General features: G+C 48.6%; 6 protein-coding genes across 6 annotated transcripts; 3 read left to right on the top strand and 3 right to left on the bottom strand.

The window, feature by feature from the left end:
- Window positions 1–201: 201 nt before the first annotated feature.
- GGS22DRAFT_190175 (uncharacterized protein) lies at window positions 202–917 on the top strand (the record flags this gene model as incomplete). The annotated part of the gene is made up of 2 exons (XM_047964944.1): window positions 202–292; window positions 424–917. 2 exons carry the CDS (start codon window positions 202–204, stop codon window positions 915–917), a joined length of 585 nt encoding a protein of 194 aa, XP_047817350.1.
- GGS22DRAFT_31894 (uncharacterized protein) lies at window positions 825–3,446 on the bottom strand. Its single transcript, XM_047966804.1, has 4 exons — window positions 3,086–3,446; window positions 2,094–3,022; window positions 1,422–2,037; window positions 825–1,369 (listed from the first exon to the last, which is right to left on the bottom strand). Exons 1-4 carry the CDS (start codon window positions 3,306–3,308, stop codon window positions 1,140–1,142), a joined length of 1,998 nt encoding a protein of 665 aa, XP_047817351.1. The 5' UTR covers window positions 3,309–3,446; the 3' UTR covers window positions 825–1,139.
- Window positions 3,447–3,484: 38 nt separating this feature from the next.
- On the bottom strand, window positions 3,485–4,960 carry GGS22DRAFT_167186 (superoxide dismutase). The gene is made up of 3 exons (XM_047961958.1): window positions 4,544–4,960; window positions 4,108–4,455; window positions 3,485–4,054 (listed from the first exon to the last, which is right to left on the bottom strand). The coding sequence occupies exons 1-3, from the start codon at window positions 4,589–4,591 to the stop codon at window positions 3,806–3,808; spliced, it is 645 nt and encodes a 214-aa protein (XP_047817352.1). The 5' UTR covers window positions 4,592–4,960; the 3' UTR covers window positions 3,485–3,805.
- Window positions 4,961–5,449: 489 nt separating this feature from the next.
- Window positions 5,450–6,688, top strand: GGS22DRAFT_31912 (uncharacterized protein). Its single transcript, XM_047966805.1, has 2 exons — window positions 5,450–5,789; window positions 5,852–6,688. The coding sequence occupies exons 1-2, from the start codon at window positions 5,569–5,571 to the stop codon at window positions 6,084–6,086; spliced, it is 456 nt and encodes a 151-aa protein (XP_047817353.1). The 5' UTR covers window positions 5,450–5,568; the 3' UTR covers window positions 6,087–6,688.
- Window positions 6,689–7,990: 1,302 nt separating this feature from the next.
- Window positions 7,991–9,332, top strand: GGS22DRAFT_190179 (uncharacterized protein; the record flags this gene model as incomplete). The annotated part of the gene is made up of 2 exons (XM_047964945.1): window positions 7,991–8,565; window positions 8,921–9,332. 2 exons carry the CDS (start codon window positions 7,991–7,993, stop codon window positions 9,330–9,332), a joined length of 987 nt encoding a protein of 328 aa, XP_047817354.1.
- A 3,524-nt stretch (window positions 9,333–12,856) lies between these two features.
- On the bottom strand, window positions 12,857–14,967 carry GGS22DRAFT_195222 (uncharacterized protein; the record flags this gene model as incomplete). Its single annotated transcript, XM_047965633.1, has 4 exons — window positions 12,857–13,382; window positions 13,442–13,722; window positions 13,832–14,704; window positions 14,779–14,967. 4 exons carry the CDS (start codon window positions 14,965–14,967, stop codon window positions 12,857–12,859), a joined length of 1,869 nt encoding a protein of 622 aa, XP_047817355.1.
- Between the last annotated feature and the right edge of the window lie 88 nt (window positions 14,968–15,055).

The following is a 15,055-nucleotide window of genomic DNA, read 5'->3' on the forward strand; positions in this document are numbered from 1 at the left end:
TGGAGGGATACCACCCTGGAGCTTGCGTGGCTTAGGCTGCAAAGTTAAGGCCTGTGGCTTATTAGTTTACCTAACGCAGCCTAACGATAACAATAGTGGCGGTGCAGGTGCATCCTATCATATCCTTAATAATTCTGACGTCGACTTTCACCCCAAACCCCTGTAACTTTTTATTATGTGTGAATTAGCACGCTCGTCAAAATGTCGACGGCAAAGCCAATAGGCCCTATAAGAAAGGCCTGGTATCAGTGGAAAGCCATACGGTTCCCATGGAGGAAACGTTATCTTGTCGGTAGGTTGCCATATTCACTATATCCTCACATCCTTAATCTCACCCCTTTCATCTTATCTTTTAAACTCTGACTTAATTCCCACGCAACATAACACACATGAACTCACTCGGAACTCACTAACACCCTCCAGGCCTCGACCTCCAAGGTAACACATACTGGGAATTCCGGCTACACCGCGGGGACCCCTCACTACCAGACTCGCGCTTCCGGCGCATAGTGCAGTACCCGCGGTCAACGCACTACAGTGAGATCAAGGTATCACCGCAATGGCACCAATGGCTGCGGTACCAACGACGGGAGCCTCCAACACTAGACGAGCAGGCACATGACCTCGTCCGCCGCGAGCAGATGAAAGTTTTAGCCGCCGCAGCCGACGCCCGCTGGGAGGCCAAGCCGAGTTACCTCGACGCCCCGGGTAAGGAAAAGGGGCAACCAGTGCCGCCGTTCGACACTAGCCGGAACCAGCCGCAAGAACAGGCTGCTCGAAAGTCAACGGCGACAAACGGGCAGGATGATGAGGTGGCGCAGAAGGACGACCCCTGGAAACGAGCAGCGCGGAGTACCGGTCCCGGAGAGACTTGGCAACCGGAGGCGTGGACTCCGACGTCGACGAGGAAACGGTGAAGTTGCCGCGGATATTGCGGCATTGTATAATCGTGTACAGCAAATGTATATCATTACGTCGTATGAACAGCGAAGGGAAAACAGCATGGGAATAAACACACATAATAGATGCATTGGTGCATCTATCGGCTTGGCTTTGGCGCCAACAAAAATACTAGACAGGCAATGCTCATCTCGACTTAATTCTACTCTTCCATATCCTCGTGACACTAACAAACAGCTCTACTTACGTTTTCCTCGCGAAGAGCCTGAGCACTCGGGACATAGCCATTTGCCTCTTGGCTTCGACTTGAGGCCGACGCATTTCCAGTGAAACCATTCGTACGGGCAAGCATCGTTGTCACAGGCAATCATAGTGCCCGACTCCTTACGCCTACACGTACAGTATTTCTTCTCATCCTCCTCTTCATCTTCGACTTCCATGGCTGTCATAAAGGTGACCTCTATCTCATCTTTATATAGTTAGTGCGCGCCCAGCAGAAAATCAGTAATGACAACACTAACCTTCATCTTCATCCTCAACCATAGGATCGGTTTCGGTCAACTCAGCATCGTCGTCTTCTTCTCCTTCGATGAGATCGACTAGTGCAAGTAATCTCTTTCCAGACATTTCTAACACAATGTGAGCCTCCGCCTCTGGGTCTTCGGCGTTCATTCGGCCACGCGCCGAAGTCTTCTTCTTCTTGACTTTAGTTTCTCTCGCGGCGATTCCCTTTTCGACAGCCGCTCTTAAACTCTTGCTGAACTGCTCGCTTCCATCGCACCACACAATCTGAAGCAAGTTTTCAAGTAACACAGAAAGCTTCGCGTTATCCTCTACGGCAATAGTGTTGGCAGGGTAGGGTAGAAAACATCGTTCCAGGATCTCAACTGTGATGCGGTCTGATTCTCGCCAAGTGCGATCCACTTTCTCTGGTTTTAAAGCTGACGAGGGCATCAAGATTATCGCAATGCCTTGAAGTGTTGATATCTGGGATACCAACTCTAAAGCGCATGTGCGGTGATTAACGAACGCAGTGAAAATAGGTAGTGGCAATGACTTCACCGTATTCTCAAATCCCTGATAAAGATCGGAGAGGTCTAGTGATGATTGCGGGAGGTAGTGGCAGAGGTATGACAACTAGTTAAGTTAGCATGTAAGTTATTCCATAAAGTCTCTGAAAACATCCTACTTACTAAAGAGAAGAGGCGCTGCCGCAAGGGGATAGACTGTACATAAGCAGGCTCCAGTGCTTGGAAATCTGGGTCCCCCAGTCCTGAATTTGTTCTGCGCTTCTGCGGTGTCGGGGGTTCTGACGTCTGAGAAGAGGATACGGACTCATCATCCATATAACCCCCAAAATTTCCCTTGTCGATATTGACCATCTCGCGCTTCCTCTTCTTCACAATACTCTTAGGATTCTCCTTGTGCTCCTTTTGCCAGATTTCTTGGAAACGGGCGCTTGCGGCAACGCTTCCGTCGGCAAAAATAGCTTCCGTAATCCATTTCAAACCCCCACCAGCGCCACGTCCGGAACGTTGGGCGATGTATGTGGCGAGAATCGAATCGCGAAGCATTGGGCAATCCGTTTGGTCGCTTTCCTCATCTAAATTTTTCCGCTGGATCAGGTCTTCCTCTAGTATGTCTAACATGAACTCAAGCCAATGCTTCCAGTGTCGCCAGCGATTTGGATAGAGCACGCTGCAGTTAAAGGCCCAGCCGACGACGCGGAAAAAGTCCTGCCCTCGGCGCCATATGCCATCTTGGTGGTATTCACGTTTCAACTGCGCATACGATCCATCACCACCTTCATCATCACCGTATCCAGGATCGTCACTGTAATACGAGTCCGGGGTGCCATGACGAGAGGTATTGATAAAGCGAAATGCTTCCTTGAAGCCACTGTTTATAGGGCCGAAGCGAGAGAGTATACTACGTAAGTAGACGAGCGACTCGACAGATACTTCAGACCAACCCTCTTCTCTCGGTCTAGTGGTAAATTTCGGATGTACGATTGCGGTGTTGAGAAGCGATAGTTGGCTAGGAGGGGGGCAGTAGTTAGGATCATTTGGGCCACCGCGGTTTGACGATAATAGGCTATTTAGGAGGTTTAGAGTAATCAGATCTTAAGATGGATTAGCAAGTGTGTATGTTATTATGTATAAAATGGTAGTGAGTATAATCCTACACAAATTCTCTTCTAAATAGATCTGGCAGTGCTGTTTGAGTTCGGGAGGCAGCTGGCTAGCCTTGCTGAATATCTTGTTGGCGGCCTCTTCGGTCTCGACAATAGGGCTGCTTATATCGGTGACCACGCCATTCAAATCTTTCAATGGTGACTCGGTAGCGGTCGCAAAGGAATCTGGCGAAGAGAGCGGCGACGATACCGATGGTAGCCTGATTGGCGGCATCGTAGTTGAATTTGAACCCAAGTCCAGAGCTTGACGCGCAAAGGTTTACGCGACGAAATACCCTGGCAGTTTTAATTGAAATCTCTCTAGGGTTCCAAGTAAAATTAGCGGGATTAGCGAATTGGCGGGGGTGGTTGCTACCGCCAGTTAGCGCAGTGGGGGAGGTATCTAGGTACCTTTACTTAGTGCCGCAGGTACCGCTAATCCCAGAGCTCCTTCTAGAAGTCATCACATCCATCACATCTCAAAAGCTCATTACGTCATCTTCAGCATTGCAAAACATCAATCAGAAGCGATAGACCTGATGAGAGCCTTAGGCACAAAACTACCTAGTATGTTCATTTTCATTTGTACTCCTTAGGCAACTACTATAGCGAAAGCGGCCCATTCTCAGAAATCAATGCTAGACATCGTCAATCTAGCTTGTTCATTGTACTCATCAAACTCATGGCTCAGGATAAATATCCACTAAGCACAATTTTGTTTACTTCTTAAGCTTACATGTTAGCTTTAAGAACCTTGAAGGCATCATCTCGACTCCCGGCATAACGTGTTTCAGCAGTCTTCCAGTTGATGATTTTCCAGATGTTCTCGACGTAAGCCGCTTTACCGTTGAGGTACTGAAGGTAATAGGCATGCTCCCACATGTCGACGCCGAATAGGGGGGTGTCACCGACGACAACAGCTTCCTGGTTAGCTAGCGTCACGATTCGTAGCTGTCCGGTGACTGCCTCCTTCACGAGCCACTTCAGTGCCAAGTGTTAGCTTTCGTCGGAAACTGAAGGAAGAGTGTACTTACGCCCCAACCGCTTCCCTGGATACCCAGAAGAGCAGCACCGAAGACCTCCTTGAACTTGTCGAAGCTACCCCAGGTAGCCTTGATAGCGCCGGCAAGCTTAGGGGCGGCGGTTAGCTGAGAGTCGGGGGAAGACGCGGGTGCCAGGCCCTCCCAGAATAGCGAGTGGTTGATGTGACCGCCACCGTTGAAGCGGATGGCTCCTAGCTGAGCCGCGGCATCCTGGAGCTTGCCTTCGGACCCCGCCTTAGCAGATACCTCTAAAGCTTTGTTGAGGTTGGTGATGTAGGTCTGGTGGTGCTTCTGGTGGTGCAGCTCCATGATCTGCTTGGAGATGCTGGGCTCCAAAGCCTATATCAGTTCCATGGAAGTTAGCAGGGAATACGCTGCTTGCTTAAGGAGAACAGCCACAAGTCGAATGGCGCGGGGTGATGCTTACATCATAGGCGTATGGAAGCGGGGGGAGAGAGTAAGTAGCGGGAGGCATTTTGAGTCGTGAGTTGGAAATATCCGTCAAGTTAGATCGAGTTGCTGTGGCTAGTACGAAAAGTATTTGCGGTCGGATAGAAATATGTGAAACTAGAATGAGTTGTTTTTGATGTGTTCAAAATTCTACGTTGTAGGTAAAAGAGGAAGTAAGGGAGCAGGCCGTAGGGCAGGAAGTGACGTGCTCCCCAGGTAGGTATGGGATGGAAGCTTCTTTGATGACAAACACCAGAGAAGGTACCCAACGGACCATCAAGGTCCTTCCTTCCCCGCGCCTTTACCTCATTCACATGTATCTTTTCAAGTACATTCTTAATTGCGGGATACAAGACATTGTGAGACTGTACCTAGAGTATGGGCAATCCAAAAATACCAAACGCTAATAATGAGTGTACCACCATATCCCGGAAGCGGGTCGTAAAACGGCCTCAAAAAGCGCAAACTTGCTCACCTTACGTGTATAGCGGTACTAAGTCACACATTTAACACCATCATCCATGTACCATCATATATAATTTAACGTATGGAACTACATTATGAAGAATAATTAAATACAAGGTTAATAACTTAAATCCAAAGAGAAGGAAATGAGTGGCAATGTGGTTGAACGATTCGAGGTCACTTGGGATGGAATGGAATGGGTAGTACTCAGCGTGTATCAAAGGCATATCGTGGAACCTTGAGGTCCGACCTCCCTCAATCTTATAATACCATTTACTCCTGAACTCTTGGCGAGTCATATTTAACAGATAACTTTGGAATAATGGTTATTTGAAAACTGAATACTTGCACCTTTTGGACTTTCTCTCCTCAATATACTTTTATCTTCACCAACAACGCAACTGCACTAATCTGTAATTCCTCTGATAGCTTCTAAGGTTGGAAACCATCACCATCTCGCTTTGCGGTTCAAGAAAGCCTGTCGCCGGACTCCTCTGTACCTACCACTTAGATATCCATACACTATATGCGGAGAGGATGTGCGGTGACCATACCCGACAGTCCTGTGGCGGCGCCCTTGCCGTACTCAGTCCTCCACTAAGGAGCACCCGCTTTATGCCACCAGACATGACCGGTCGGCTCACTTTCCATGACTGTGGAAAAGGAAGTTCAGTCGCTACTCACGTCACGTTTACGCCGGACGAGAATGGTACAAGCAACAGCGTCGTCGGGTTAGACTCCTGCGTTGTAGCCATTCAGTAAGTCATATATCGAGAAGCAGGTAAACGAATGAAAATGCTAATAACATCCTACTCAACAGCCAGACGGGTGATTTAACCAAGTCCGCCATTATCAGTCCATTCCTATACAAGTTCAGCATGACACAAGGCCTCCCGACACAACAAGATGATCGACAAGAAGGTTCGATAGAAGTGCCTCTTAGCCATCCGATGAAGATCGAGGTCGGTGGTGATGGAATTATAGGTCGAAGGGTCACTTTGTGGTCTCAACACGCCGCGGATCCCATCGCCGAAGGGATTATAGGATACAATTGAGTCGGCCGACATGAAGGAAATACATAATAATGACCAACTCCGGAAATACGAGCATCTGTATTCATCCATTATCAGCAGGACTGGGATCATGTTTTTGAGAAGAGGACAAGCGGGCGTTCAGGCTGTGTCAAATTTGGTCATGGAGGCGCGGATCGGCTCGTATCGCATATTCGAGCCTCCCTGGAGCCCTACCATTCCTATGTCTCTAACAGGGACGGATTAATGTATTGCATACCCCATACAGAAATGGGATCTTACAGAGTTGAATTCTTACACATACATTCCTATTACGCTTCTTGGGACGATAACATAGGTGTCGTGATTTTAGGATTTATGGGGAAGCAATGTCAGGAATTATTGTAGGTAAGCAAGTCATCAGCTGCGGGTGACATTCAATGCGAATCATTCATCTAAATGGGTGTAATAGGTAAATCATACCGTCAAGAATTTGGGAAATCGGAGTTTATGGAGGATCTTGCGCCAGTAATCAAAATATTGGTTGCCCGAGTCGTCGATCACCATGTGTATCTGACTCAGTCAGTCAGTCAGCTCCGACAGCTCTAGGTTCTGCTATTGATTAATAAGAACGCGACGTCGATATTCCGAATCATCATCCAGAGTAAGTTATGATAGTAATTGAAGAAGCCTAGAGATTCTAATTCGTGAGTAGGTAGGTAGAAAGTGTTTAGAATGAGAACTTGGACGTTTTCAATCTTGTCTCAAACAGCATTTTTACTGCCCATAAAATGTTACAAATTTAGCTTCCGAAAAGGCTCGTTGCCGCAATGGATAGCCTAACGATTCCCGTCATGGTCGATGAAATTCGGTTTCGCCGCGCGGCGTTGATTGGCTGAGAAACGCCTCATCGACAGGCTCAGTGACTGGCTTCAGCCAGGTGGCACGGCAAGAATAGATTCCGGGGGGGTTATGTGGAATCGACTCGATAGCTTGCTTGGCGCGATGGCTGTTGGAGATTCGCCCACCAAGATAGTGAAGCGATCTTAGCGAGGACCGCTGATTGGTTCGCTCGTTCCCGAGCTACCAGCCCCTTGGCTCGCGTAGCTCTAAATCTGTTGGTTCTACCTTGTTTCGTTCTTGAAAAAGTACAGAAAACACATTTTCGACGGTATTGTCGCTTCATTGCAACGAAGTTCGAGCGAATACAGGTATCATCGAGACGGACATTAAATTCCCAATGCCATGAATGAAATATAGGGCTACTTTGATATCGATTAAACTGCAAAGTAACCTTTCGAGTCCTCAAATATCTCATTGTCAAACTCAAACAGATCCTGCAAGCCTCCGAAATGATGTATCACCTATAACCAGAGAGTCGATTGGGGGCCAAAAATATGATACCTCGCGATATTTTGCTCTCAATGGCAACTCAAACCGCATCGCCTATCAGAATAATGCAATGCTACTTAGAAGAGGCGCTAAGTTCTATAATTTTCATCAAACCCCAGGGGCCTCCGCTGGTTATGTAGATAAAGCATACAGACGCGGTCAGCAAAGCTGGGGCAGAGTTAAAGAGATGTCAAGAAGGGAATAGTCGAACAGCTGGTATACCAATAAGGCTGCCGCACCCTGCAGCAGACAGGGGTTCAGACCACGGTATCATAGCATCGGTAGTGGAGTGGGCATGTATGTGAGTCCTTCAGGGCTGCATGTCAGAAAAAATAGCTGCTCTTTGCTTATGTCGGTATGCTTCGAGAAGAAATCGTATGTATGTTGGTAAGGTCTGACGCACCTTTTCCTTTTCTCTTCCCTTTGCCGTCTATTGCAAATATAGACGCATAAACTTCACCTTCGTACTCTCGTTTACTATTCCCATCTTCCTCTTCTCCGGATACCCCCAGAATGAGAGGAGAACCCCGTAGTTGAGCGCAATTCCAGACCGAGCGATGTCGTACCAATTACGCCCGCCACAACCGTCGCCGTCGCAGCAAGAGGCGGGATACGATACGTACGGCAGCTCGAACTCGTACGGCCAGAACCCAGAATATGGCTTCAGTTATAGCCAACATGCCTATACCCAAGGCCAAATTCACGCCCAGCCACCACGACAGCAGCAATACCAGCCGGATATGACACACGCTCAATCGCAACCACCATCACCCCTCCCAGCCCCGCCCGCGACGATACATTACCCCCAGGACGGCATTGCGCGAACGCAAACCTGGATCGTAAACCAGCCTCCCGTACTACCTCCCCCGCCACCGGCCAAGACGCCGTTTAGCGAGTGGGCCGGGCACACGGACAGTACCTTTGACCGGCGAACGCTGTACTCGCCCTCAATGCCTCCGCGACCGCGGAAAGAGGAGCCGAGGATTTACGGCATTAAGCGGAATACTTTTTTCATCGTCGTCGCTATCAGCGCGTTTCTGCTGGTCGTCGCGGCGGCCGTCGGGTTGGGGGTTGGCTTGGGCACGAGGAGGGATGTGGGCTTGTCTGCTGGTTCGGCGGCGGCGAATGGAGGGTAAGTTTCAGTCTTCTTCTTTCAATTGGTTGTTTTTCTTTGATTTTCGCATTTTCTCTACGTCTTCAAGCATATTGAGCGCTCTTTCGGAGCTGTGGTTTATTCGTAAGCCCACGGTATTTTCTTTCCCAGCTTGGTTGCGGTCTCGAATGCTTAGGTCATGGCCTCTTCGGCAGCTGCATGGTAAGATGGGTCATGAGATGGGACTAAAAGTCGCACGGAGCTCACGTCAGCTTAAGTGTCTTCTTTCCAATATGGAATAGCTTCTTCAAGACAAAAGCTTATTATTTAATGCGGCCTCCAACGCATGCATAGTCGAGGTAGACGAGAAACTAGTAGCTAACAAGTCACACAGCGCGGCGGGTTCTTCACCCACATCTACGATACCAACGTCAACGACAACAACGACGACGAGAACATCCCCTACGCCCATCTTTACGGGGGCCTCGGTGCCAGGACCCGTGTTCTGCCCGCAGAACAACAACACGGTGTACATCGCGCAGGGGAGCTCCAAACCTTTCAACATCCAGTGCGGCCGCGATTACAGCTCGCAGAACGGTGCCCTCGACATCGTCCACATACAGAAGCCCACCATGTCCTCGTGTATCGACGCCTGCGGGAAACGCGACGACTGCGTCGGCGTTGGTTGGGGCACCTACCAGAGCAGTCCCCAGTGCTGGATGAAGAGCAAGCTCGGTGAACCCAATTGGAGCCCCTTGTGGTATTTTGCACAGCTACAGCATATGCCTAATAATGCCACGGCGTAGGGCTACTATGCATGACATTCTGGGATCTCTAGCATGAGTTAAAAAGGGTCGGTTAGGGTGGACCTAGCGAGTGAGTTTTTTTGGAATTATGCGAGGCGTTTGGCGTTGAGATCACCCACGATCTCATTATCATTATCGATCTGCCTGCCTGTCAGGTACATACATCTAGAGCGAGGATGCCACGATATAATCGTGAGAGGGAGGTAGCTGGGCTAGTTATCCCGATGATTTGACGGCCGAGAGATACCATCTAGATATACCCCTCTAGCATATAATTCAATAATTTGAATAAAGCTTTGCTTGATGTTTATATTTGTGATATGTAATGACTTCTGTGGTAAGGCATAAAAAGTAGCAAGTAATAGTGAGGACCCGAGGAAGCTTTCAGTGCAGCATCGCTCTATTTTGGGGCTCCCAAGTTCATTTATAACGACTGAAGTATCTAGAGAGCCAGACCTGGAGGTGGCTAGATCTTATCCCTGAGATTTTATATTTTTTCATGTGAACACCACTTTGATTCTCACCTACCGTCATACCTCATCGGCACTATACCTTTATAACTTACCTAGATTCTTGGATTTTCCTTGGTCGGGACTATCTCAGAAGCCGATCAAGCCACGGCACATTTACTGTAAATGAGACACCGCTCTCTTATCTCGATCGGACATAGCTAACGAAATAACAATTTTAATAATATTAACCTGAATAGTAAGTATGAAGACGCCGAATATGAGAGTGGGTTGAAGTAGTCGCCGTTTACGCAAGGAGGATGTCCACTCGGTGAAGGCTTAGCGGCCTGGCTAACTTTTCGGCGATTCTTTAGATCGTGTCGGATTCGTTCCGCATGTCGTAACTCGTCGTGCGGAATAGATAGTTCGCGATTTTGACGCTTGTTTCTCGACGGTGCTCAGATTTCATTTTATCAGCGGCGATGTCCTCGGGGATGTCAGCCTCTTATTCTTATTTGACGGCATGAACCAAGCCTTCATGATAATGCACGCTTATGATGACCGTGTAGAGAAAGGTCGCCGTTTCATCGTGTTCGTGTTCGAATATATTTTCATCAGCGGTGTTTCTGTCTGCGAGCACGAGGCGTTGCTGTGAGACCTCACCGAAATTGTCGGCTTTTTGTAAGAGCGGTGAGCTCGGCGACCTGACGAAACATCGGCGTCCAGCTATATTATAGTTAATGCATTAACATCAACAATCGCCAAGATGGTTATCGGCATCATTAAACAAAAATTAAAACGTAAAATTTAAGCACAATGATGTTGGTTTAGAAAATAATAGTAGAAGGGGAGAAGACGATCTACATCATACATCAACGGCTTTGGTAATCGGATCCCAACCTTCGGAAGGGCAGTTCCTTCGGCGACCTCCTCACCCTAACACTTCAAGTCGCCGGACCCATCGGCAACCCTTCGGTGTCCACTTTCTCTACTAACACAAACCGGGCACCAAAAGAGCCTGATTCCATGGATGAGGTGCCCGCTCTATAGGTGGCAAATGGTAAAGCAATTTCTTAATTAAAACGAACAATAATACATTCAAATTGGCCGATTTTTGTCGGCGATCTTCAGTACGACCCCGCTCCCATCGCCGTTTTAAAGTCTCATGGACCCCCTATAGCCGGCGAACTAGTGGGGTTTTGTCTCTGCCGAATAGTATAAACCTGCGAAGCGTACAGCTATAGTAATACTAGCAAACAACTGCCTTGTGGTCACTCGGCGTACATGATAATATCAACATACTCGAATCAAAACCAAATCCTTCAATATTAATAAGAGTCATCAGAAACATACCTATCCACAGAATCCGGCGTCCATAACAAGGCAGGAAAAGAAGTGATCGCCGTACACGATATATCGTACCACGCATATTAATAATGTACCTAAATGTAGCATTATCACCATCACTAATCATGGGACGGTAGCAGCAGCATGAGCCAAAAGCGTCGGCGACGTGCCATCCCATAGGCCCACCAACAAACTGCCCTAACAGGTTACCATCACGCCTCGAAGGAGGATCCTTCCACTGGGACGGCGATCTTGGTTCGGGGCCAAGTTTAGAACTTGGGCGAAACTCCGCCACTTAAGCCCCCAACCGTCCTATCGGGACCTGCTGTACCGCTGTGTAGAACCTGTGCGAGAGACGTATGTATGTACATATGTATGTAGGCAAGCAAACAAGCAGAGCCCTCAGACTTTGTAGGTAGCTAGCAAAGAAAGCTGAGAAGAAGGGGAACCGGCGACTCGCGATCTACAACAGTCGAACTGATCGGCTGGAATGACAGGTAAAGGCATAGCTGGGCATATGTATATCCGCAATAGTCGGGATCGACTAACGCACGTACGATCCATACAGAGGAAAGTGAACGGCGACCTGAAATTGAGCTCCGCCCCCTCCACGCGCGCGCCCCCCAACAGGAAGCAGGTCAGGCACGGACTCGTACATACATACCTACCTAGCTTATAACCAAACACACATACGCACACGCACTCGTACTAGGTATGTATGTACGTATGTACTATGTATAACAACTACCATATATGTATGAAATCCACCCCTACCACCCCGTACCCATTAGCACATAGAGCAGCTCCGCCATCTCACCCAACGCTAGCAAGAAAGGCGGGCTAAGGAAAATAAAAAACCGTGCTACGTCTGCAATAGCACGGCTGATAGGCGCTGGGATAGGAAAGCGAGGATCCGACAGAGTGGAAACTACGTGTTTATCACCTACCTTTCTACCATATTATGTTATGAACAGAGAAAAAAAGAGCGAACGAGGAGGGGGGGTGGTACAGTACTTAATTACACGAAAGGAAGGAGGGTGTTCCAGAAAAAAAAACAGTTCTTATGTCGTGCTGCTTAAATATAAACAAATGCCCGTCCCGCAACAACGATTACTGCTACTACTACATGGCATGGCATGGCATAACATAACATAACATACCTAGGTTATTCTCCTAGGAACCTACCTAAGGTATTGCTAGACGACGACGTAACACGCAGCGAAGTCGGGAGGACTCTTGTGGAGGGGAGAGAAAAAGAAGCCAAAAAAAGGAGAGAATTTGCTCGTAAGTACATCTATATCCAAGTTTGATCATTATTATAAAAAAAGATTTAAAAAAAAGTCCGATCTTCGTCAAGTTACTTCTCTCTGTCTTTTTTTCTCGGTCTGTTATTTTGCCCGCCTACTAAAAAGAATAAAAAATGTAACCCGTTTCCCAAGCCACTACTTGTCGCCAAGGCGCCCGTACCTTCTTCGAGAACCCTGAATGAACTATCCTGACCTTATAGCTCTCGCACCACATCCCCCCCCTCCCCCCTAATAATGATAATAAGATATCAAGGTCCCCTCTTATTAAGATTTCATCCCAAAACTCCGAGCTAAAGAGAAGGAAGATAACGACGACAACCATGGTTTGACTACGTCATCGGCGAAACGGACCTCCGTTCGACCACCCGACCTGGGATCGCTTGTGGTATGGGCAGAGCAGCTGATCATGCCATCATGCACCTCAGGATGGTGGCGCACTCGTGAGCATGGTGTTGATCTCCGACATGATGCCCTCGTCGGCGGCCATGCTGCTGATGATCTCCTCCTGCGTGAACCCGACCCAGAACGAAGGGTTGTTCTGCTGTGCTCTCTTGGCGCGGTAGATTTCCTGCGCGACCCCCTTGACCTGTCCCGAAGCGGTGCTGGCAGCCTTCCACACGTTGCTCAGCTTGTTGAGAGCCCCGATGTTTAGTCGGATCTGCTGCCGAAGGTCGTCTTCGTCTTGGATGAAGAACTCGAGGGCCCACTTGCTTAGATGGACGATCGACGATAATGTCAGGACGCACGTGAAGAAGTGCGTGTGGCTGGTGATGGGCACGTTGTATGTCACCATCTTGCTGATCTCACACGCTGCCGTGATGATGTGTCTCGTGTGGATGTTGAAATTGTTACCGCTTTGGACTGCCCGGTGCGGAGCACAGGCTGTTACCTCGCGCGCCGGAGATGAGTCTAACTGCGAAAGAGGTTGATGCAGGATGATCGAGCAACTAAATGGCGCTTACTGTCAATTTAAAGAAGCTGCGAATCTACGTGAGAGCAAACTTACGCGTGATTGATCATGTGTGCCTGGAACATCATCTCGTCTAGCTGACAGTGCTTGTTCAAGCTATCTTTCTTGGATGCCGGCAGATGCATCCTCCAGTTCGATAGCAGCGATTCGATTCGACTTACGTTTTCCTCGTTCGGGAAGCCACCATTTGGCAATCGCATCATACGCCCCAAGTTCCTTATGGAAGCAACGCGGTAGGCGAACGAGGAAAATTCGCGTTCCTCTCCCGAGAAGATCTGATCATCAAAATCTTCCAGATACATAGGGCGTGGGATTGTCTGTTGAATTTTGTCAATTATCAAATGGGTAAAAAAACAAGCGCTGGTGCTTATCCAAGTGGAAACCTACCCCTGCTGAATATTCGTGTTCTTCGCATGGAAGACCAACGTCGGCCACAATATCGAAAAGGAGGAAATTTGACTGCCGATGCACACCAGCAACCATTCCATCGACGACAAATAAATCCCACCACGTCCGTCGCCAACTCTCTTCGACCCTAGGGACGCCGCCTCCGTGCAAGGTGGCAAAAGATCTTGTATAGAGGCCAATCTCTATGGCGATCCGCTCAACGTCCGATAGGATCTCTCGTGCTTTCTCCTGTTGGCAACTGCCATCGAGTCCTATTAATACGATGACCATAGCCTGGACCAAGTATCCATCCTTGACGACGTCCTGGGAATAGATCGAGCGCATAGCCTCGTCGAAGAAAGTAGCGCGAGAAGGACCAGCATCGATATACAAAGATCCAACCCATCTCATCGCTGCAAGTAGGTGGTCGATATCTCTCTCTTTCGATAGTTTGAGCAAATGGTCCTTAGGTAAAACTGCTGGGTGACCGGGGTAGAAATAGTAGTAAAACGAGTCGATACAGCGTTCTGGGACCGTTTGTTGAGGTCGCTGATTAGCCTCGACCAAAGCGCCGTTAGTGCCATTAAGGTAAGGTTGCCTGTAAAGTTGAAGGCCGTTTATGCTAGGAGGCGCGAAAGGGGTGCCTGGAGAGTCCGGGACTACCATAGTCGGATTAAAGGCCGCGAGGCTCGACGGCGCGACCGTCGAAACGGCTGCGCCTAACAGCATTGGACAGCTATCACCGTTGGGGGACGGCGAGTCGTCTGATGCATGCCGCTTGTTCGGATTTTGAGCCGCATTCCTTCTTGGACCTTTGTATCCCCGGCGAGAAGCCACGTAGATACATTCAGAATCAGATGTTAGACATCGTGAACAAGGGTTTCTTCCATCACATTTTAGATGTTTTCCCCTCTGTTTTACATAGAAAGAGATCTAGTCAGCAAAATATTTACGATATGAATTATTTTTTATCTATTAAGACTCACACAGGCGAGGCAAGCTGCTTGCACAGTGATCGGAGGCGACCGCGAATCTCCAGCCCCCGCGGCAGAGGGGACCGGCGTTGAGTGGGGTTGCTGGCTGAGGATTTCTGAGCCAAGACCATTAAATAACTCGGGTGGAGAGCCGTTCGACAACGAAGGCGCAACACTGGTCGGATGCGTGTAAGAATCCATCGTCAAATATTGTCTTATTTGATAAAGAACAAACGGTGGGGGTTAGAGGATGAGCGACGGCGACTTTGGCCGTTGAGCTGTTTTCCAA

This window comes from Annulohypoxylon maeteangense (assembly GCF_022496945.1).
Source record: "Annulohypoxylon maeteangense strain CBS 123835 unplaced genomic scaffold GGS22scaffold_12, whole genome shotgun sequence".
In the NCBI taxonomy this organism is placed as follows: Eukaryota; Fungi; Ascomycota; class Sordariomycetes; order Xylariales; family Hypoxylaceae; genus Annulohypoxylon; species Annulohypoxylon maeteangense.